The 22,769-nt window shown below is 40.8% G+C and overlaps 2 protein-coding genes across 11 annotated transcripts in view; both read right to left on the bottom strand.

Annotated features, from left to right (window-relative positions):
• The window catches only part of acaca (acetyl-CoA carboxylase alpha), a 29,392-nt gene extending 19,021 nt beyond the window's left edge, over positions 1–10,371 (bottom strand). For 2 of the 10 annotated variants that reach the window (XM_067494210.1, XM_067494205.1), the window contains exons 1-25: positions 9,995–10,350; positions 9,239–9,497; positions 8,069–8,104; positions 7,398–7,530; positions 7,029–7,167; positions 6,784–6,893; positions 6,609–6,690; positions 6,407–6,505; positions 6,024–6,130; positions 5,807–5,917; positions 5,486–5,695; positions 5,209–5,379; positions 4,524–4,685; positions 4,126–4,289; positions 3,880–4,030; positions 3,582–3,685; positions 3,248–3,472; positions 2,998–3,148; positions 2,772–2,906; positions 2,102–2,248; positions 1,818–2,006; positions 1,286–1,386; positions 976–1,064; positions 689–813; positions 221–334 (exon numbers count right to left, since the gene is read on the bottom strand). In XM_067494210.1, the coding sequence (XP_067350311.1) occupies positions 221–334; positions 689–813; positions 976–1,064; positions 1,286–1,386; positions 1,818–2,006; positions 2,102–2,248; positions 2,772–2,906; positions 2,998–3,148; positions 3,248–3,472; positions 3,582–3,685; positions 3,880–4,030; positions 4,126–4,289; positions 4,524–4,685; positions 5,209–5,379; positions 5,486–5,695; positions 5,807–5,917; positions 6,024–6,130; positions 6,407–6,505; positions 6,609–6,690; positions 6,784–6,893; positions 7,029–7,167; positions 7,398–7,530; positions 8,069–8,104; positions 9,239–9,497; positions 9,995–10,100 (3,420 nt within the window). In that variant the 5' untranslated portion in view covers positions 10,101–10,350. Of the gene's footprint in view, positions 1–220; positions 335–688; positions 814–975; positions 1,065–1,285; positions 1,387–1,817; positions 2,007–2,101; positions 2,249–2,771; positions 2,907–2,997; positions 3,149–3,247; positions 3,473–3,581; positions 3,686–3,879; positions 4,031–4,125; positions 4,290–4,523; positions 4,686–5,208; positions 5,380–5,485; positions 5,696–5,806; positions 5,918–6,023; positions 6,131–6,406; positions 6,506–6,608; positions 6,691–6,783; positions 6,894–7,028; positions 7,168–7,397; positions 7,531–8,068; positions 8,105–9,238; positions 9,498–9,994 lie in introns of all 10 variants that reach the window. The other 8 variants (XM_067494207.1, XM_067494204.1, XM_067494209.1 and 5 more) reach the window with 6 other exon arrangements.
• Positions 10,372–15,299: 4,928 nt separating this feature from the next.
• LOC137109274 (T-box transcription factor TBX2b-like) lies at positions 15,300–20,613 on the bottom strand. The gene is made up of 7 exons (XM_067494871.1): positions 19,757–20,613; positions 19,224–19,491; positions 18,991–19,137; positions 18,692–18,768; positions 18,437–18,600; positions 17,448–17,989; positions 15,300–16,619 (listed from the first exon to the last, which is right to left on the bottom strand). Exons 1-7 carry the CDS (start codon positions 20,101–20,103, stop codon positions 16,215–16,217), a joined length of 1,950 nt encoding a protein of 649 aa, XP_067350972.1. The 5' UTR covers positions 20,104–20,613; the 3' UTR covers positions 15,300–16,214.
• Positions 20,614–22,769: the final 2,156 nt, after the last annotated feature.

Here is a 22,769-nt window from a genome sequence, read left to right on the forward strand (position 1 = left end):
ACAGTGACATCTGGTGGTGAATTCTCACCACGGCTCACTGAGAAAAAAATCACTAGTGATAAATAGAAGTGTAGATGTTAAATAACTTCAGTCTAATGCACCTTTGCATACTCAGACCTTAAGATGCATTAGGCTTGAGAGAACTGCATCAGCGTATAGTTTAGGTTTAAGCATATCAGCAAATAAATATGTCAACCACAACTGGCAGAAAGCACCTTACCTGCCGAGCTCGCAGCGCCACTTTGGCATTGGTTGTCTTGCTGAGCTGGGTGAGTTCAGTCAAGATGGCCATCAGTTCATCTGTCAGCGTGGGATCACGGCCACACAGCTGGTCCTGGATACAAGTAATTAAAACGTTACTGATTTGGTATTCCACTTTTTAAATGAGATTCCTAAGAATAAAACATATAAACACATATCTCGCTCAAAAAGCAACTTACATTTTTATTCTATTATACATTAGTCTGCAATACATTACATTGCATTTCATTTACTTTACTCATTAAGGCAGTTTTGCTCAACAAGCAAAGTTATTGCATTACAAGAGTGTAATAAATAATTATAGATTTTTTTTTTTTTTAAATCTAACACAAGCAATGGTTTAATGCAGTGTGACTCTCTTCTGATCGAGGACTCAATATCTCATACGAATGGAGAAAGAAATTACTCTGTATGTCAGGACACTTACAATCAGCATTGTAACAAGCAGGTTCTTCTTGGTGACTTGGGCATGGGAGAAGATATAGTTCAGCACATTGGTCAAATCCCCTTTGTTTTCCTCTCGCAGAGCAAACACACACTTCTCATAGTGTCCTGTTAAGTCAAAAAAATAAGAGCTTTGGTAATTTCTGTCAGGAAAACTTGAGATGATGCGAGTTTATTGTTAAAAGGCTCCACTTAATGGAGAGAATGAGTAACTGCAATATTTCAAAATTACTGCATGACCGCTGCAATCAGTTACATGCTGTTCCTCACCGTTCTGAAACTGGATCTCTACTTTCAGGTACTGTCTGAGCAAGTCCATCACCACCGCTTTCATGTGACCTCGAATGCCACTGCGATACCTGTGGGAAGCAAAAAAAATGCAGCATTGCACTAATTCATATATATGGACGAAGAGTAGATCCCGTCCGGGGAACGAGTAACAAGGAAAACCACCACTATAAATCATATAAAGCTAAATGTACACAAGAGACCTCTTGGGTCACTCTGGGTCACAGGATTTATTTGGAAACTGAGCAAACAATGTATGAAACATTCATATTGAGATAAAGAATACACTCACTTCTGCACCAGCTGAACAATGCTTTGCGTGTTCATAAAGAAGACCTCTCTCTCCGACTTCTTGTTAAGCGTAGCAGCGTGGCTGTCCAGGATGTTTGCAATCTGGAAATAATGGAGATAAACCATATACTAAGCATTTAATCCCAACACTAGTGGAGACTCACAAGCACTTAATCCCAGTGACACTGATGACCCTATTGACCCCATTGATAGTTTATATTCGTTACATCCAAACTATGTACAGCAGCCAACAGAGATCCTAACAGAGTTCCTTTCTCACACACCCTTTTACCTAGATGTGGGGTCACTCTAATATGTATTTCGAAATAATTTGTTTGCACAAGAAACTGTACAAAAAGTCGAGGAAGAAAACTAGAAAAATTAACTGGAAACTATCTTGAATTTATGGTTGGTTAAAAAAAAAAAAAAAAACCTTTACAAAGAAAGTAATCACTAATGTATTTACAGTATATATTTATATAACCAATCAGTGTGAGGTACTTGGAAGGTGTTGTGCATGTTATATGGGGCACCTGCTGACTGGGGAACTGGCAGAGCACAGAGGTGATGTTGCTGGCATACTGAGCCATCTCCTTCTTGATGGCCTTCTCCACAGCAGGGGGGATGCGTCCTGACACACTAGTCATGATGTCTTGCAGTTCCAGCAGTGGTAAAGAGGGATCACGCATGGTTTTCATCAACCTTTCCACCCATTCTTTTAACTGAGACAAGATAAGGAAATAAACCACGTTCATGAAACTTAACGCTGGAGCAGCTGATAATGGTGTGTACTACCCTTGTCCATAATAATTCTTGCCTTCGTGCTGAAGAAAGGCTCAGGGAGACAGTAGCCATTCATGATGTGAACAAGGTGATCCAGTGTGTTGTGGAATACTCTGTGTAGCTTCTCCCCTCTCAGAGCTACTGCCTGTATAGAAGGCAGGGCCCCCGTGTACAGCTCGGCCTACAAGGCAACACAAGGCTTATTGTCCACAGGAATTGCAAATCTTCAACATTTTTACCTGACCACTTGTGACACGTTTACCTGAGTTACTTCTCTTTCTACATTCAACCTGACTCCTAACTTTCTGATGTTTTTGGCCCTAGATCGACTGGCTTCTAACTACGCATTTGGAGTTTAACTTGTGTCCCTTTCAGATGAGTAAGCCTTAATCTTTGTTGGCAGTGTCCATTTTCTGCCTCACTGACAGCTTGATTTTATAAAGTGATGTGTATTAAATAATTTTTTTGCAAATGCCCAATTTCTATCCACTGTACCAACTTACTGGTTTCGTGCAAGATTGCACAAAATTGTAAAAGTATATCGCTTTTAATAATTAAAAAAGCTGAAATGTCCTATTTTTAAATGCAAACTAATCTTTACGCTAAACATACAATATTACATATCGGTTCATTGTGTAACAGGCACAGCCTTCTAGTTGGCAAAGTGTATCTACTAGGACTGTTATCAGTCAGTTGCACAGTACCTGTTGCACTCTGCTTGGGTCATCCAGTTGCAGTTTGGCAATGACACAGCCAGGCTCAAGTGCAGCACCAGCCCTCTTCACATAGTGAATACACCCAGACTCTGCAGCAGTCAGGGTCATTACCATCTTCATCACCTGGAATTTAAAAGCATAAAGTTAACAAAAAAAAAGTGAGCTTTAACGGATTCCATCTTTCATTTGCACAACAAACCTTAACATACTGTACCTCTATCTCAGCATAGCACTGGCCAGTAAAAACATGCCCGCCATCCTCAACTGTGTACTGAATGAGCTTTCCTGCTGATGGAGAACGCAGCAGTGAAGGATCATTCTCCTTTTCAAAAACACAAGTCTTGTTCCCGATTGTAATGCGATATCTGCGTAGAAAAAAAAAAACGTGTTTGTAATTTTGTGCTCTGCAGTGCTGTTGCTGCTCCTAAATTTGAGATGATGGTTTATTATTAGCCTTGTCTTACCTGTCCACCTCCTCCTTCATGTAAGTAGTGTAGCTGCTGCCATCATAGGACAGCAAAAGACCTCCATCACTGAGTCGATGGACGTCAACCTCAGCAGAGGAATTCATAATGACCACATAGGAGTTGGGAGACTGGCGTGTCACTGTTAGGACGTATTTAGTACCTTCATAGATCAGCTCCACATCCACAGTGTTGAGTAGAGTATGTGCAGCAAGTACCTGGCCTCTGGTAAGAGAGTAAAGAGATTATCTGCCTTCTACTCAAACATTGCATGTTTTTTCGAGTAGCCACTGTTTGACATAGATCACTGTGACAGCTTTGTAAAGTGTCTTACCTTTCCAGGGAATGCAGGAAGTTGGACACACTGTTTCTCAGATTGACATCTGCCACGTGAAGCGCACCGCTCACAATTCCCAGCATGGTATCTGGACGCTCGGCCTGCACACAGCATACATGTCTTAGTAATGAAAACGCATGTGTTTAAATTAAACCTGCTTAGTGACGGGAAGAGAAACCACAACAATGCTTCTTTTTTTTTTAATCGTATTGTATCAAGACTGACATCATAGTACGGGTCAGTATGTTTTCTAAAAAGAGTATCCCCTGGTCACAGCAGGGACATCCCTCCATACCTGCATCTTCTCAGAGATGAGTCTGTCCAGCCAGCCTGTGTCAATGTTGTTCTGCTGAAAGCTTTCAGTCTCTAGCAGCTTGATGAGGTATTCCACTGTGGTCCTGAAGTCACCTCTGATTGACAACTCCTTCAGAGCTACCACCATGTTGCTAGACAAATATTTCAAAATAACCACAAAAACATGTCATTTATATTTTCTTATAAAATGTCTGTTATAATAAATCACAATTCTGTGTGCACTCACGAGATGGCTTCTTCACGATTCTCTCCCCAAGAGAAGCAGTGTCCAAACTGAGAGTCTGCAAACTCATGTAGTCCTCCAGCTGCTGCAACACTAAAGTAGCCCCACACGTTCTTATTGCTGCGGAAATTCAGCTCTTGTACTGTTCCGGAACTTGGCTTGAAACCCTGTAATCACCCACATGGACATTGCCAAACAATTCACCTTCAATATAACTAGATAGATTGACATTTAAGCTAGAGCAAAATTCAACAATAATAACAATTTGTTCTTTATTGTGGAATACATTTCATAAATGTTAAAATTGACAAAATGTAAAAGAAGAGAACCACATCTGAAATCACAGCATTCATGTGTAGTTTGGCCAAATGTTCTGAGAAACAGCAACAAGCAAAGCGTACCTCATCTGGATTTTCACTTGTGATGCGTGCTGCAATGACATGGCCTCGTGGGGAGGGGGATGTTGACAGACCTTCAAAATCAATAGGAGTGTCTCCCCAGGGCTGGACACCGTAAAGCATCCTGATGTCTTTGATGCGTTGAAGGGGAATACCCATAGCAATCTGATAAATACATAGTATAAGAAGTTTATACTCTTGACCTAACATATAAAAAACATTGTGTATGTATTGAATAAAAATGAACCAGACTGTTTTCAGTTTCATGTGTTCAGGAATCAAGACAGCATTCTACAGTTGCTTGTAAAAAGACACCCTTGTCCTTTGTGCCAGAGACAGTCTGTTTCTCCCCCCGGCAACACCCAATCAGCTTCACCAGCATTACTGCCCTTCAGCTTGACTGCCACTGACCTATTTACACACAATCCTAAATACTGCTGAACACACCACATGACCCATCGCTGCCACAACCACCAGATCTACTAGAGTGTTTCTGCGTATCGCCTCCTTTTTCGGGGGGAGTTGGTTGCCATGGGGACATGGGGACCACCTACTGACAGTGAAGGCAATGAAGCGTGCTGATTTTGTCTGGTACTGGACAGTCTCAGACTTGATTGTACCATTCTGTATGTAATGTAACAAACATTGTGTCATTTCTAAAAGCTCAGGTTTCGTGGGTGAGGCTGACCTGCAGTTGGGCAGCAGGTAAGTTAACATCAGCCACCATCTCAGTACAGGGGTGTTCCACCTGCAAACGAGGGTTGAGTTCCAGAAAGTAGAAGCTGCCGTCCTGGCTGTACAAATACTCCACTGTCCCTGCGCTTACATACCCCACCATCTTAGCCAGCTTCACTGCACACTGAGGAAAGAAAACAACCATATTCATATCAAGGCCCATGTATGTTCATAGTTATTGCCGATTAAATATTTATTATCTATGTCCAAACACTGCTAAATGGTTGTACCCTTTCCATGTCCTCAAACACATCAGAAGTGGCGATTGTAGCAGGAGCCTCCTCTATAATTTTCTGGTGCCGCCGCTGCACAGAGCAGTCTCTTCCGAACAGGGAAATGGCGTTGCCATACTGATCAGCCAAAATCTGAACTTCCAAGTGTCGAGCATGCTTGGCTAGCTGCATGATAAAAATAGGTGATCCCGGAACTTCTGCCTGGACCTGAACAGCCAAAGATAGAAAAAATGACTGCAGTTAACAAATGCGCAAAACATTAATTAACAACCTGTTGTGTCCTCTACATGAGGTTTTAAAGCCTGATTGACCACTGACCTGTCTGAAGAGGTTTGGAAAGTCATCAGCAGAGTTGACCTTACGGATGCCTTTTCCTCCACCTCCTTCTGAGGCTTTCACCATTACAGGGTAGCCAATTTTCTCTGCAGCCTTGTAACAGAAACATACAAGGTTCGAGCGTACTTGCAAGTATGTGCAATATACTAAAACACACATGGCATTTATTAGTGAACTGTCACATAGATGACATTCTTACTTTCAAGCCATCCTCTACATCCTGGATGCAGCCACGCTCGTACACATCAGGAGGGACATTGATAATTTTCTTCTTTTGGTTGTTCTCTGTCCATTCCACTTTCAGGTCTGTATAAGACAGACATAACATTCAGCCTACATGTATTTTCACAACAGTGTGTTTTGTTCTCTGAATTCTCAGGAATTTCACTTGCAATCCCACGTGAGTTTCACTGCTGCTGAAACCAACTACATACAGTAAGATTATTTTGTGAAAAGTAAAAAAGGTCACATGCAAGCAAACCTGATTAAGATTCTCACCAGCACACTGTTGTTCCTTTTAAACAGATACTGCTCTCAGTGAGAATTTCTGCATAAATAAAGCTCACACAAAATTTGATCTACCTGTTCCACTCCAGGGAAGGGTTGGAATACCAGCCGTCTGAGCCACGACAGAGGAGGCAATCTTGTCTCCTAGAGCCCACATAGCTTGACTTGGAGGACCTAGGGATGGAGTGGGGAAGGTTTAAATAAAACACTTAATTTAAGGGATTATGTAAAGGTAATCTGAAGGGGCAACAAAGATAAACTGAGAAACTCCTCTAACCCATGAAAGCAATGCCATGCTTTTGAAGCAGCTCTGGGAGTTTGGGGTTCTCTGACGCATGACCCCATCCAGCCCACACTGCCTATAAAGAGAAACAAAGTGAAAGAACGTTTTTAATTACTGTAATAATTAAGTTATCATTTATAGTAGAAAGCCTATAAAAAAACAAATGTACCTGAACAGGTATTCGCTTAGCAATGTCCAGAATGAGCTCAACATTGGCATAGTTGTTGTTATTAGTCCCTCCTGGCACAGGCACATAATGATCTGCCATTTTGATGTACTCTGTAAAAGAGCAGACAGAAAGAAAATGATGGATTGAATGCAGTGCAAAAGGGCCAAAGAACATAGATGCTGGTGTATAGTTGGTGCACAGTTGGAAATCTTTTTCACGTTCAGAGAAATCATGCTGAAGCTCACCTGCATTGGCCTTCAGGTCCTCTGGGGTCACCATAACAACAAAGCGAATCACCCTTTCATTGCGAAACATCTCGTAGGCCCAGCGGCGGATGGAGCGCATACATTTGACCGCTGCAATGCCATTGTTGGCGATAAGCACCTGAAGAGGCCAAAGACTTGAGTTGCCTATGTTGTATTGCTCACTTAGAAAATAATGGCAGGTCTACTCATGTCACAGCATGGAAATTATGGAAATATATTCACAGAATTGCCTTCCTAACACTGCATTACATTTCTTATTATGTCTGTGATTGCAGTGGCAGCAACAGCACCTTCTGGGTTAATTTCATGATTTTGACTGTAAGACAGGGGTTAAAGAAAAATCATCACCTTCTCGATGACCTTGTTCCCACCAAAACGGGTGACAAATTCAGCTGGAGAAGCCACAGTAAAGTCCCTCTGCTGATCAATACGCCGCCGATCTCTGCCTTGCTTCACCAGATGAAGCCCTGACATGCTTGGCCTGTTGTGGGAATTGAAAGAGTCAACAAAAAGGCCGTCCAAAAATCAGTTTTGGGAAGAAAAACTTATTAGGTAGTAAATCATGTGTTCTGATTTTCTTCATTAACTAGAAAACATCAGTAGAATTTACAAAAATAGGAATTTAAATGGCGATTCAGAACTTTCACACCTGAACCTTTAATGAGTGGCTGTGCTTTAGAAATAGATGTTTACAGCCCAAAAATAAGATGACACTGATAACACCTCATACAGAATAGAGAATGATTAGTCTAAGGAGCAGCAGATGTTATTATGGATTCTTATCTTAAAGCTTTAACTTATGGGGGAGATTAGCAGACAGGCACATGCTTGATCGTAATCTACTACAGCATCAATATTTTAAAAAGACTTGTGAAGACGATGTAATAATAATAATTTTAGCATACATTTTAAAACAGAGAAAACTAAAGGGTCAGAGAAGTTTTGCATTTCAGAATAAAACTGCTTATAGCTACAGAATGACAAGAACATATTGTGTTTAAGTTTTCAGAAATGTTTACCTGCTTGGGCAAGTGTCTCCAACAGGACTGGCAGAGCTGTAATAATCAAGCACCACCCCAAAGTTAAGCATGGGCGGTCGGGGGGGGGGAGGGAGGGGGGGGGGGGATTCACAGTGGGAGGGATATTGGCGGGTGTGGCAGTGCCTGGGCTTGTTTGGCTGGCTGGATTCTGTGGTCTGATACTGCATCGCTATAGCGGTAAGCAACATACACTAGTTCCCATTGAATATATACTGACATCTAGCTTTGAAAATGTGCATGTTCTCTCGGTCTAATGAGAGAGAGGAAAGTATGGAGTGAAGGAGGCAGGCACCCCATCCAGTATTTCCTGTTTCCCAACTAACCCCCCTCTTTCATTCTTTTTATGCTTCTGAATCTAATCACACAAACCGGGCTGGTCGGAGAAACTCTTGGGTTCTAGGGGTTGTTATAGATGGGATTTGAAAATTGCCCGTTGCAATCAAAACCAAGCTTTCCTTTACAGTCAACGAGAAAAACAGAACAACCAAACATACGGAACTACTCAATAGAAGACAAGTAAGATACATTGTAACCCAGCGCACTGCAAAGGGGCAAGACCGCAGTAAAAAAAACCTGAGACTAGACTTTAGCAGCCTTATAGCACATTTGTGTCATTACTGAATACCTCCTTTCTACTGTCAAGATAAGGAATTTCTGTATGTGACCATTTTCCAAGTCTTCCAAACCAACAGTCTATGCCTATGTGAGGCCAACTTCACAGACTGGGGACACAGAGAAACCCTTTAGCAGCAAGTGAAACCACATTTTTCACACGTGCTGTAAAAACGACTACCCAGTGTGGGAGGTGTTCAGAACTAGGTGTACTCCAAGTCGAAAAAAAAGTATATGAAGGGAAAAGGTTTATAAATTACAAAACTAAGTTATTAATCCGAGAAATATTGAAATTACTACAGTGTAAAACATGAGAGGATGGTTATATCTGGCATGTTAGTCTAGTCTTTTAAATTCTATTGATACAAATTAGTTCCAAATGAGTAAACTCAGGTTTTCTTGAAAACACAAATCATTAATGAGAAACCTGTTTCCACACTTAGGTTTAACCATTAAATCACAGCACAGAAAAATACACAGTACTTAATTGTTGTACCGTTGAAAAAATGTGAATGCACTTTAGGTGGTGTGACAGACCTTAGATTGTGCATGGAGCCATCAATGTGGTCAAAGCCCATTTCACAAGTGCTGTCTGAGCTACCAGAGGATGGGGACAAGGAACGGGTCTCCTTTTCCTCCAGCTGCATTTCTGGCTTCCCTTGGATTTCATCCTCTGAGTTCTCCTCTGATACTGATCCCACGGTGAAGTGAGAGTGCAACGCTGCAACCGCGGGGTTCTTCTTTGCAGCACCGTCCTGTTGTGCCATGCCTGGACGACATGAACAGGCTGCAAACACTGACAAAAACAGAAGGCAGCTGTTATAAAGGAGATGAGATTCAGAGTCCAAATATCAGGGTACAGTCTGACACGACATTGCCTTGGCTGGCATGTGATTGTGTTTGTCATATTGCAAAAGTAGCTTACATAAACTTAAGAATCTTGATAATGCCACTGATATTGCAACACTTAGTCAGAAAGCAATGATACAAACAGTACTGTGGGCAGATACTGATACGAAGTAGCTAAAAAAGATGTACATCAGAGTTAAATAAGGAAAGAATCACAACCAATATGGCTCAAAATGCACTGTTTTGTTCTAAACAACCCATTTATGGACTATTTCAAACGAATGTGCACACAGCACAGTTTCAGCATAAGTAATGCTTAAGCCGATAGTATGAACCCAACTATCACATTTTACTGATAAGACTAACACATGTCCTATACAGCTAACACACCGTGCACTTGATCGTGTGAGGGCACAGTCTCAGGTACAGAGAGACACTCCTTACCGATCGAGAGCTGCTTGCGGGACCAGAAAAACAAGCCGAGCCCCGCACTGAGACACGCTGCAAACGCGAGCCAGTGAACCTCACAAACCAACTCCGACAGCTTCATTTATCTTGTTAAACGATAGAAACGATAGAAAGGAGCCATCGTGCGGACTAAGTTAAGGGTTCCTGTCAAGTCAAAGCTAGCAGCCGCACTCGAGCTGAGGCATGGATGCTAATAAGGTAACGTCAGGTGTTAGCCAGCTCGCAGGTGATAGCTAATACAGCTATCATGCCACAGTAATAGTATTAATTCAATACTGCTGACTGGACTGGCGGTACAATTCTCCACAACACCGGCCGGTGTGCTGGCTGTACTGCAGCGTGGTCAAACTCCCCGAACGCAGCTGACGACACACAGACTGGTAACATGATCTGAGATAAACACCTGAGGTTAGGCCAGCAACTCACCGGTGGCGATGAGCCGACAGGTAATCCTGACAAAGTTGAGACGGAGAGGTCGATAAATTAGTTGTGTTTGTCGGACATCTCCGTCTCCAGTGATGATGAAAAAAAAAAAAAATCACATCATGATGAGGTCACAGGCAGAGCTCCAACAGACGCTTAAACAGCAGAGAGTGGGGTGATGTGACGATGCGCAACAAGGTTACTACGAGACGTTGAACTCTGACCGCCACTTCCGCTATAGAAATTGATTAAGTAGATAAGAGTTCAAAATCTGCACGGTACATTTAGATTTGTTTGACATTACTGCAACTAATAACATCTGGTAAATGAAGTGAAAATAGCATAAATATTGCATGTTAGATGACATATTATATCAAACTAAAATAATGACATAGATTGGAAACAAAATGTTGGAGAGCATTGTCCTCTTCATCCTCAAAATAATGAGATTTGAAATGCTAATTTAGAGCCTACTTTTTTTTTATGATTCCCCTTATAAATCAGTCAACGGTTCAATTGCTGTTGGGAGATAGATGATGCTGTAGAGAGCTTATCTTAACCATATGGACTTGATGTTTTTCAAATGTGTGAAAAACTAAAACAAGAATGCACAAAAGTTGAAGTAAGAAAATCAGCAAGAAAGAAAACTACTATTTAATGACAATCTTCATAATATTACAATATAAACATATCAATCAATAAAACTTTATTCAAATGGCACCTTTAAGTAATTAAGTTTATAAATGAATAAACTGAATCAATAATAGAATGGTTATTTTTTAATTTGCATTAAAGACATACAAACTTTCAGCTGCTCTAAGTCTGTACTTGTACCTGATGACCTGAGAGGCTGCACTGTTTTGTGTTAATCAAATGATTTAAAAGAAGCGATGTTAATGTTAAAAGCAACACTGACTGAAAAGCAACGATTTGTTAGCCCTAAAGTTCCATACTTAGTGTGAAGCTCAGTGTTAAAGATCTAACACTATTGGTTAGCAAATATTGGTCACGCAAACAACAAGGTCGTGATTGTAGTGGAATAGTTCTACGGTAAAGTAGATACTTTCTATATTACGCAGATCTAAGAAGGGCTCATTGTCGAGAACCAATCAAATCGGAGAGGCTTTTTGTGGGCGGGTTATAGGGAGGGGCTAAAGGAGGAGCTGATCCCGGAAGAGGTAGACCGGTAGACAGTGCCTGAATCAAACGTTTCTTTGCGTGATCCATGCACGAAACGGTTACATTGCCAAACTTCCCCACGCGTTTAAGCAGCAAAATGTTTCACACTTTCAGGTTTTTGTTATCATCAAGTCATCGCTTGTAGTTAGATCCAGTTGTGAACACAAGCAGTTTGCATGACTCAGTATCATACAGTTATGACCATGAATGCGCAGCCAGTCATTAATTTGATACACTTATGCATTAGCTCAACTACTGGAACACACGGAACACTCCCTTTGTGCCAAGAATTATGAATGTAGTGAGAGAGGACATGAAGTTAGTTAGTGTGAGAGAAGAGGATGCAGAGGACAGGGTTAGATGGAGGCACATGATTCGCTGTGGCGACCCCTGAAAAGGAACAACCGAGAAGTTAGGCTATCATATTGGATATTATATATTTTTATAACAACCTATGTGCATAAACCCGGAGCGCTATTTCCTCTTAAAACAGTGGCCAAAAAGCCCTTGTTATTGCATTTATGATCCAGTAGATGGCGTACAGCAACATTTAAATGATCATGTACAGAAGTTGTGTGTTTGAAACGGATACGGCTTTAAATAGCATGGGTATATTTAAAAAGTTAAATACCTGGGACACCTGTACACCTACACCTACACGCTTTTGCATCGACATGTTAACAAAGCCCAACAACATGCCCTAGTGCTTTATTTATAACACAGGCTCTCAGATGTTGTCCCTGTTAAATGAATTATTCATGATGTATGCTACAGATGACTATCTAGTTTGTTTTTTTTTAAATCATCCGTTTTGACATTTGTATTTCAGCACTTGCTTTAAGAGGAATTTAGAGTACCAATGAACCATCTTGCTTCACGGGGTGTCATGCAAGAGTAATGAAATATAGCAGACTTGAGAAAGTGCATTGCCTTATACAGGGGAATTTACTCATGGCCAGCACCATGTGGCTGTTATCTGTAAGTTGGTCTCACTGTCCAAACAAAAATGTTGAATGAAGTGCTTCTTTTGCGTGCACACAAGATGCAGCTATTTGCATGTGTTTGCATAGGTAAACTAATTTTTATATCGAGAAGTGGCACAACTGCGTGTGACCCAGTCCAGCTGTCCTCTTGTCTAACAAGTGTGATCCAATTTCACAAATCATAACAAAGCCAATATCTGATCACGTAAAGGTAAATCTGATATATTTTCATCAACACTGTACTCTGTGACTACTCCAAAAGTCTCCTGTTCTGCTTTTCATTTTCTTATGCTCCCTCTTAATTTTCACATGTGATTTTATTATAAGAAGCTTTGCTCTTCTTTGTGAGCTCCTTTAGACATTAACACTTACATTATACATGAGTTCTACATGCACTTGCACTGTTTGCAAGAATATGTTTTCAAATCTGTGTGACAGCAGTATGTGTTTGGAACGATCATACAAGGTCAATAAATGAGTCAATATGTTGTTTACGTGTTCTGATTTTCAGTGTAGAGTGAAGAGATGTACTGCACAGAGGAATGAGCAACTCAAGTGTAACTTTGCTGTCACAAGCAGAGATGTTTTGGAAATTTTCCTACCAACCAGTGAGTTGCACTCATGCATAAGGAATGAAGACTCACTCATTCACCTTTATTGCTCAGCCACAACTTCCATGGCCAAGAGGCTGACAGCAGCAGATGTTTCACAGCACTAGCTTGCTGTGACAAAAACTCAAATGAATATTCAAAGATATTTAAATGAGGCATTCATTTGTACATTATAATACATAGAAACTAGAAAATAGAAAATGTTGGATTCATGCAAAACTTTAAAAAAACTATTGGAATCACTGGGTTTGTGTAGTAACGTATATTCAAAATTTCAATTTTTGTTTTAGAGTACAGGCCACAGTGGGACTTGAAACATGATTACATTTTCAACAGGGGAAAATGTCTTTTTTCATTCCCCGTAATTCTCCATACAGGGGATTCCCTCTGGACAACAAGTCCACACCCCGATTCAAAATGCCTGGCACGTGTGTGGCAGGCAGGCTCATAACCATTGTGCTGCATCACAAAATTATTTTCTGGGCCAGTTTGTGTAGCGGCAGAGATCGAGTTCCACCCTGGAGGTTGATATAAGCTACAGTTGTAGAGTTTCATGGTGTCCCTGAAGAAAACTCCGAAAATGTTTCAGGGCCAAAAATGCAGCAGGTGATGCCAGGTTGCCTTTTTCTTTTTCCCATCCCTGGGGTGGGATGGACGGTTTCTAGCTGCTGTTGCCGCAAATGAGTGTTTGTAGGCTGCTAACCACCAGCATGTCTCTGTGCCCGTCCAACACTATTTACCTCTGGCTGCAGCAGATGCAACTCCAAAGCCAGTACTGGGCATCTGTGGGGGGTGAGGGGTGGGTTTCCGTGTTAAGGTCAAAAGCTTCACCCTCTTGTTTCCCGAGGGTGCTGGTTTCTTGCATCAATTCCAAAGCAGGACCAAAAAGACCCTTTGTGGGATCATAAGTGGCATCCATAACCTCTGCCTTCTGCCTGACAGGTCTAGCCAGAGGGCAAGAAATGTTGGAGGAGGCTGAGTTTGTCCTGCGATTGGGGTGAAGCTGATTAGCCACTGAAGGCTTCACTGCTGGGGGTTCAGTTAGCCCAATCAGCCCATTCTTCCCCTCAGTTTCCGGATCGCACTCCTCTAGTTTGGTGAGCTCCTCGAACAGAGGTGGGGATGATCAGGGACTCGGCATCCATCATATCCACCCAACTTTTAGATCGCGGATAATGAGTGTCAGTCATGGTCGTAGGGGTGGCTGTCGACAGGCATGGGTCCTGATTATTAGCCACCGCCACTGTCAACCTTCGATTGGTAGATGACCTCTCCACCCTCTGAGCAAGGGCAAGTTATTGTAAATTACATATATGATTTATGGTTAGCTATTGGGCATTTTATGTTATTTCCTTAGCAATAACAAAAATATATTATATTCTAACCTGTTGAACACAAACAGATTTTCGTATGAGGGCTTCAGAAATCGGAATCCATTTCTAAAGAATGGACAGAGGTTCAAATATTTAAGTTGTCCCCAAATATGAAAAATTAAATAGTTTTTATTAGTAAATTAATAATCATGTAGTTTCACTGGTTGCCCTTTTTTTAGGTTTGAGGACATGAAAGACTGATCATGTTTTGGAAATACAGAAAACTCAAGTACTAATTTAGATGTGAATACTAATTCTGAACTGTCAAGTTATTGGCTCAGAATCTTAAAATATATGTTTCAAGCACAACTGTACAGTACGTTCAGAGGCCTGTGTACTAGTGAGTAATGTATTTAGAAGGGCACTCCAGGCCAAGGCATTATGGGTCTAGAGAACCCAACATGACACATTCGGGACAGGACAGAAAGGGTGTCGCCACAAGGGCTGAAGAAGTACTCCAATGAAACAGAAAGCTTCATTAAGTTAAATTAAGTTAAAGTATTAGGCCTAACATCCAGACTGATCCTAATGCACCCTGTGTCCATCTTAATCTTATTCCATGTCAGTGTATGTGCATGTGTGCACGTACACGTGGACACATGCACATACGACTATGCACACGCTGATCTCTGATTGAAGTGATTGTTTATAAGTTAAAGTATTTTTCAGCTTTGCCACTATGTTATCAAGGATTTAGCTTTGTTGGAAAGAAATAAAAAGGTAAAGAATTTGTATGTCTCATGTTCTAAGTATCGTTGGTTTGCTTGTGTAGAGATTTAATCATGAAGCCAAGTTAGAGATTAAAGCCTTTTTTTTTTTTCTGGCGGTGAGGCAGCAAAGGTAATGTTTTATTTTATTATTGGTATGGGGCAGCAGACGTCTGGATATTTCATTTGCGATATAACACAAACATTACAGTATCCATATATAATAAGCATTTGGATAATTGCATTGAATGTGAACATATTTATTTTAATTGTGAAAAGCAAAACACATCAGAAAACAGTTAACCTGTATAACATGGCAGACAACTTGACTTCTCCTTCACTTAAGACAAATTATGGTCAAAAACAAAAAAGGAATCCTGAGTTTTTCCCTAGAAGTCCATGGTGCAGCTTTTGGTACAAAAACAGAATGTGAAATTGTGAACAGGTGGTTTACAATTTCCTCGTATCTCATTAGTGATCAGTTACTGTATGAAGTCTCAGTCATGTTTTACACAGTATGTGAACACAAAAAAATGACAAGACCAAAATATTTACACGATATGAAGTAATGTAATGAGAATTGTCACCTAATTTTAGCTGCATTATTGCCCTTCTGCAGAGCATATCATTTTAGAAAACGGAGTTTCGAATATGTCATTTAAATTAACCCTCAAATGTTCATTTACACGGGTGTGAAGTAAGCACTGATTGGTGTCTTGGTAAATCAAAGGAAATTGTATAGCAGCAGCAAATGCTCACCTGGCACTATACTATGTGTTAGGTCATTATTATGTGTTGACTTTATAGATTGGTATACCTGTATATTTGGTTTCAGTGCAATGTTGTGTCCTCCGAATCAGTCACCCACAGTCCACAGTATGTAGAATGAATGGAGACTGAAAAACAACATTTTGCAGAGCTTATGTTAGAGGGTTATCAAGTCCTCTCACTGCATAATGTGAGTTTTGTAGTTCATTCATAGAATCCTTCACAGTGGTTTTGGGTGGAGTTGTCTTCTGCTTGGCCTTGGTTTTGTAACTGTCAGACACGGGACTGGACGTCCTGCTGCTTGATTCGGTTAACTCACACTGGGAGTTTGAACTACCAGGTGATCTGTTTGGAAGAACGCTTTGGCTCAGGGTGACAGAAGTGGGCATTTGATAAGGACTAAACCTCATCCAAGGCCGGGAGCGGTGGAAACAGTGGTTTCTGGCAATTGCTGCGGTTGCAGTGCAACTAGGGTGAGCAGGAGCAATTGAAACCGGTGGTGCCATGTAGCAGTATGGATATGAGAACAATCCTCCAAAAGGTGACAGTGAGAGTCCCTGTATGAAGAAGTGACATTGGTAATAACAACAACCAACATTTTTATGCACAATCATTTTAAATAAAAACATAACATTAGTTCATGCATTCTCTTGTGGTTTGAAGTCAAATTCATTTTATTGTGAAAATCCAGTGTGATGTTTAATGAGCTGACGTCAGTTGGGTAATTGCTCCAATCCCATTAAGTAACAAGAGTAGTATAAGCTATAAACTCTACATAAGTTTCATGTAGGATTCTGTTATAACTCTGTTATTCATATTATAGATTTATACTGCTGTATAAACCGACAGAAAGAGCAAACTTCATATTAGCAGACTCCCTATGATTCACTTCACTACCCCTTGTGAAGGTCCTGAAGTCTACGTCAGGAAATACTGGTCTAGAATCTGTTTTATTGTAGCAACTGTAATATCATTTGATGTTTGGAATAAAAGAAAACTGCCCTCACACACTTGCAAACTGTATCATCAGTCAATCCAGATCAGTTTCCACCAAGAGCTGCCTGTGCTCACAGTTCTACTACAGAACAAGTAGCTTTACTATTCTGGAGGTTCTTGGACTCCCGCCGTACCAGCCATGTTATGTTAAGGTATTATGGGCTTCGTTTCGCCAATATATCTTTCAGAGCACTGTCTGCCCTGTAAATGATGCCAGATTATTTGTTTGTGCTAGATTGTTATATTTTTCATCAGAGCAGGAAGAAGGGCACCAACACCCTCAGTTCCTGCACTTTATGTTTAAGTGAGTCACCAACCTAATGATATCGGGTCAGTCACTGTACGACATGTATGCGTTATTAAATTGCAATGTCTCTGCTGAAGCCTACCTGAGAAGCCAGCATGTTCTGTGACAGGTGGAACATCAAAGGAGATGAAGAGGTGATGCTTTGAGAAGATAGGCCTCCGTTCTCTAAGTCATTCACTTCGCTCAGTGAGGAAAACAGATGTCCCATACCCACAGTGGAAAAAGCTTCCGGCTTCACTGACAACTGTCCAGGATGAAGCAACAAAGGTGCACAGAGCTTAAGAAACTGTTGGCTGTGTGCACTTGAAACATCCAAAGTCTGAAGCTGAGCAGCGCTTTGGGATGATGAGCTCCATGACTGCAACATCACAGGCAGGAACCCATCTTCGATTTCACTCATCTGCTCTTTTGGAGAGTCCATCTCTGTGGATTGCTTCTCATGTGACATTCCAGCCATTGTTCTTTCTTTTGTCGTCTCCTGAGTGTCGTTGCTATTACTGAGAGCTGACTTGTTCTGCAGCGGCTCCTTGCCTTTCTGGCTCGGAGTGGATGTGTGCTCAGTCCTGGAGCAACCGGCCTCATCCTGTAGATCACTATCGGAATCACTGCCAGTGTTGTTCTCGTCTGTGGAAAAAAAACTTTATTATTATTAAATGTAGGTTTAGTCCAAATTTAAAAAAAAAAAAAAGTGTTGACAGAAGACACTTGAGAGAGAAACAGTTGTGTTTAGCTGCTTTTCAGGGTCATGCAGCGATTTGTGTGCAGTGTGACTCATTTTCACACTGTTCTGGTTTACTGGGAGATTTAAATAGAACAGAGCCGTTGTTAATGTCACTAGTGGTAACTCTCCTTTCTCTGCTTCTAGAAGTTGAAATATGTGCTGTAAAAAGTCACATCATTACTGTTTTACTTTTAAAAGGTTACTGAGGTGTAACTGAACATTGCCTCTGTGCAGTGACTGCAATGTTTAATATTTTTAGATCAGCACAGTCTCACAAAATCATCTGGGAATATAGCAACGCTGCCATTCTTGGCGATATGATATAATATGCTGTCGGTTTGCTAACCCACCTTGAAAGGTTGGGGGAGACATCGCAGGGCTGCTCACCATGTCCCGAGGGGAATAAAAGGCATCACTGGTACTGGGTTGTTCACTTGAGTCATCAGAATCAGCACCGTCCCTGCCTGGTTTGTTTTGGTTCTCATATAGCGAAGAAACATTTAACGGTTTATTCCTGCACAACACAAATTTAGACGGTACACTTATTACATAGAAAATTCCTAAAGGTATATTTGATTTGAGGTATTCCACTGGCTAAGAATTACCTCTTTTCTCGCCTCCCATTTCCAGTGTCTCTAAATCCTTTGGCGAATGGATTATTGTCAATTTTTAGTTGTGTAATCTCATGGAGAAAAAGTCAAAATGCCATTAGTCATCGTGTTAAACATGAGACATGCAGCACTAATAGATTTGAGCCTCCTTCAAGCACTGTAACTACAATACACGTTTGACAGACTCGTCCATCAGACACCATAAGTCCTGTTTTACAACTTTTTCCACATCACTGACCTTTGGGCCTTGAGACTTACACTGGGGGGAGGATAGTGAAGAGTAGGGGTTATACCTTTTCATTCTGATATGCAGTGACAGCAATGAACTCCGTCTCAGGGAAAACATAGGTTCGGAAGGTGCTGAATGGAAGCTTCATTATGTCGTTGGCTCTCACAATATGAAATCTGGGTTGGTATTTATGCATTGAATTCAAAATGGTCTGGAAATGTAGAGACATGGCATCATGAAAATTGTTGTTGACTGATTTTACCTTGCAAAGCTCTATGTAAATTAGTGTATACTTACAAATCCGTGTTTATCCGAAGTATTATTGGTGAGTTTGAGTTTATGAAAAGCGACGGGCTTGCTCATCCACTGTTCTCCTTTAGACGGGCTGTCAGGGTGGATGTACATGCGCTTTGGCATCTCCGGGTCGGCTTTTCCAGCCACCATCCAGCGGGAGTTGTGAAACTTGTAGCGGCACTCATCAACGGCGACGATGTCCATCAGCAGGATGTACTTTGCTGCTTCATCGAGCCCGTCCACACGCACTTTGAACGGTGGAAACATCCTCCTGTTAAGCAAAAATTGATTTGTTAGAAATAACTTAATAACTCTGTGCAACACCAGGATTTTCCACCCAGTTCGTTGGTTTAATTTGAGGGTCACAGCAAGATATTTGGAAACATGACCCCGTGGTATAAATAAAGCTATGTGACGGTATCATAGTGCAAATCAGAAATAAAGTGATTTCACTTCAAATCCAGGACTAAGTTCCATACGGGCACTTTTACGCATTTGGCGATTGGAGAGACCGTCTGAGTTTTGGTTGCATTTACCTTCCTGATTTTGTAATAACCATCTCAGTTCCCATTTTGTGAAACTCCGTCCATAGATTCTTTGATTCCAGTGTAACTTTCGGGTAATCGGCCATTCCTCCATCTGGCTGCAGACTCTTTATGGAAAGCGGATGTGCTGCTTGATGTCTGCGTGCCAGAGCTGCGTGCAGCCCCGCGTCAGAGGCTGCCTCCTCCGACGGCGGCTCGGACAGCGAGGCGACGTCAGGGAAAGTGAGAGCAGGGAAAAACGAAGGCTGAGCAAGACAAGTTGGAAAGGGCAAGGCTCCTGGTCCATAAGTCTGGAAAGGATGGTAAGCCATGGCAGCTGTGTTAGCTGGATCTCTCATCAGGACATACGATCTGTTTCGTGCGCTCGCATCTAGATCCAACACGTTGTTTTTAGAACTTGCGGGTTTTGTCCTATGAGGTCTTGAGAGGAAAAGTCAAATCCTCGAAGTTTCCAGATACTGGGGTTCTTATAGTCCTCAGCGAGCTTGTTGGTAGATGCACCAAAGAGAGGACAGAGCATTTTGGGGGGCCGTGCGCCAAGCTGTTTACTCGTGAACACTTTGTTCAAGAACGACAGGACGTGGCAAATAGATGGTGTTTACAGTAAAGCACACGTCCGGCCACCCCGCGCACGGGACACTGCTCAGGCACCTTTCTTCGACAGCGCTGATGGGCGTGGTTTCCATCGCTCAGAATAAAGAGAGATCCGCTGTTCCGGGACACAGGATTAGGAGCTTACGCATAAATAGCATCCGGAACAGTGCATTAATTAATAATCATTAATTTCAACACTTTCATAGTAAGACACCTCATATCGAACATTATGATACTAACTGTAATTGGTTTCCTCCCTGTCATTTTATGCCGATTTGTAACAGACAGACGATTAACTCTTAAAGCTAAATGTAAACGTTCGCCAAGCTTTTCCTCAACTGTTGCATGTTTTGTTTGTAAAGTGACTTTACACAACAATAATAAATAAACAATAATAGTCACTCAATCAATCAAAAAAAGGATCCTCTTGCTATTTTTTACATTCGGGTCAAAACTTTTCGGGAATGTGTCTAAACGTATGAAAACTGTCGTGGCGCCGCGGCCTCGGTCAACTTCATTATCACAGGCAAAACAAAAGCCAGGAAAAAGCTTTCACTATGACTCCATTCTCTTATCCATCTTTTGATGACGCCTAGGGATTTTAATGAAGCGGGGCTGCGTGTTTCTGGTAATTAAGGCGGACTTGGCGCAGCGTGCTGGCGTCCCACAAAGAGCCAAGAAGTGTCTCCTGTCACTTCACATTATAGGCAACTCTCCAAATCCTCGAGTTGCCCGCTCCAGTTTTCTTTCTGGTGCAGCTACTGCCGAGTGAACGCGAACAGCACCGAGTTAAAAACGTGAAAACTACTTAAATCTAAAGGAAAAACTGTAGACTTGCAGATAAACTTGAAGACATAATCTGTTTTTTTGCAGTAGTTTATAATTATTCTTTGAAATCTCCCTTGTTGTTGTAGACCACTCTAATATTAAGAATTAAACTTACTTCGTAAAATATGCAGTTTTATTTAATTATTAATGAGAATATATTACTTTTAATAAGGTTTCTGAAAAGAAATTAAAAATATTATTATCGCCTAAATTGTTAATGTTAAGGACAAAAAAAAAAAAAACAATTTAGTAAAATAACAATGTTTCCCAGTTAAAATTTCATGCCCTGACCATCTTCTTTGTGCTTCTCTTTTTGAATGGATTTTTGTATTTTTTTCGTCTAAAACCCATTTATAATTTATTATTCAGACGAAGGTCCAAACATACTTTTGTTATTCTTAAAAAAACAACAACTATGTATTAATTGACTTAAATTAAAATTAAATTAGCTGTCTACTGACATATAGCACAGAATCTTGGAGACAATATGGTGGATACTGTAAACTGCATAGATTGTATCCAATTTTAAGATCAGTGAATTATGTTAGAATTTTAGTCAGACTTTTCACTCTTGACAGATTTAAAATAAAATAAATAATAGCAGTTGTAGGAGGTAGTGGGTTTACATTTATTTACATCTATTTACATAGCACAGTGCACACGACCAGTACATGTTAAAAGATTTTCTGGTATATCAGAGAGTTGGTAGCCACCTTGGCCCAGACTATGGATTAACATTAGCTTTTGTACAATTTGACATAATTTGATGTTAATTGTGCTAACAGTGTTTCACCTGCTTACATTAGCTGTGAATGAGGACACGAGGTGGACAAAACACTTGAAACATATTTCAACAAGTAATACAAACTGGAAGACAAAAGCAACTCATAAAATATTGTATTTGTTGCACGGTTTTTGTAGGTTATACGTTGTACTGCTGTCATCTTTTTTCTGGGTCTGAGATGCAAAAACATGCTGTATCCTGGTGGTTCGTGTATGGCTCCATTGATTTTAGTGAATGATCTAAATTAGAGAGAGGGAGAGAGACTTCGTCTAGGATATAAACCCAATGCTGTAGTAATTAATTTTTGTTTGCATTGCATTGTGTTTGCATTAACCCATTTGTGGTGGTGTTTTAAGCACAGAATATGAACGTCTAGGATTCCAACCTAATCTAATGAGACAGGGGCAGAGACACAACTAATTACTAAGAGCTACATTGTTGTTCTTGCAGCAGGGACTATAAATATGACAAATTTAATCAGGCCCTAAATGACACGCTGTTAGAGACACCAGGCGATTGTAACCTTTGTGAACTCCCAGTGCAAAGTGGCCCTGGCTAGAATACGTCTAGTGGTTTTGAAAAATCCCTTTTTCTTTTAATAGCATTAAGATTTTTTTTTGCTTCCTATAAGCAAATTAAACATTGGGTTCATTGGCAGACAGACTTGTAATGTGAAAAATAATCAAATAATCAAAGGAGTAGACTCTGTTGAGACACCGTTGCACCACTTTGACTTTGTTTGTTTAGATTTATTTAATTAACAGGAAAACATATATTCTTACAAATTCATTAGGCAGG

The sequence above is a fragment of the Channa argus genome, chromosome 24, assembly GCF_033026475.1.
Source record: "Channa argus isolate prfri chromosome 24, Channa argus male v1.0, whole genome shotgun sequence".
Lineage (NCBI taxonomy): Eukaryota > Metazoa > Chordata > Actinopteri > Anabantiformes > Channidae > Channa > Channa argus.

Excerpts from the sequence above, each read along its gene's own strand:
- LOC137109274 (XM_067494871.1), bottom strand. The coding sequence starts at position 20,103 with ATGAGAGATCCAGCTAACACAGCTGCCATGGCTTACCATCCTTTCCAG. Across the intron at positions 19,492-19,756 it reads GTTATTACAAAATCAGGAAG|GAGGATGTTTCCACCGTTCA; the intron begins GTAAATGCAACC and ends TTTGCTTAACAG. Across the intron at positions 16,620-17,447 it reads AGAACATGCTGGCTTCTCAG|GGACTCTCACTGTCACCTTT; the intron begins GTAGGCTTCAGC and ends TTCTTCATACAG.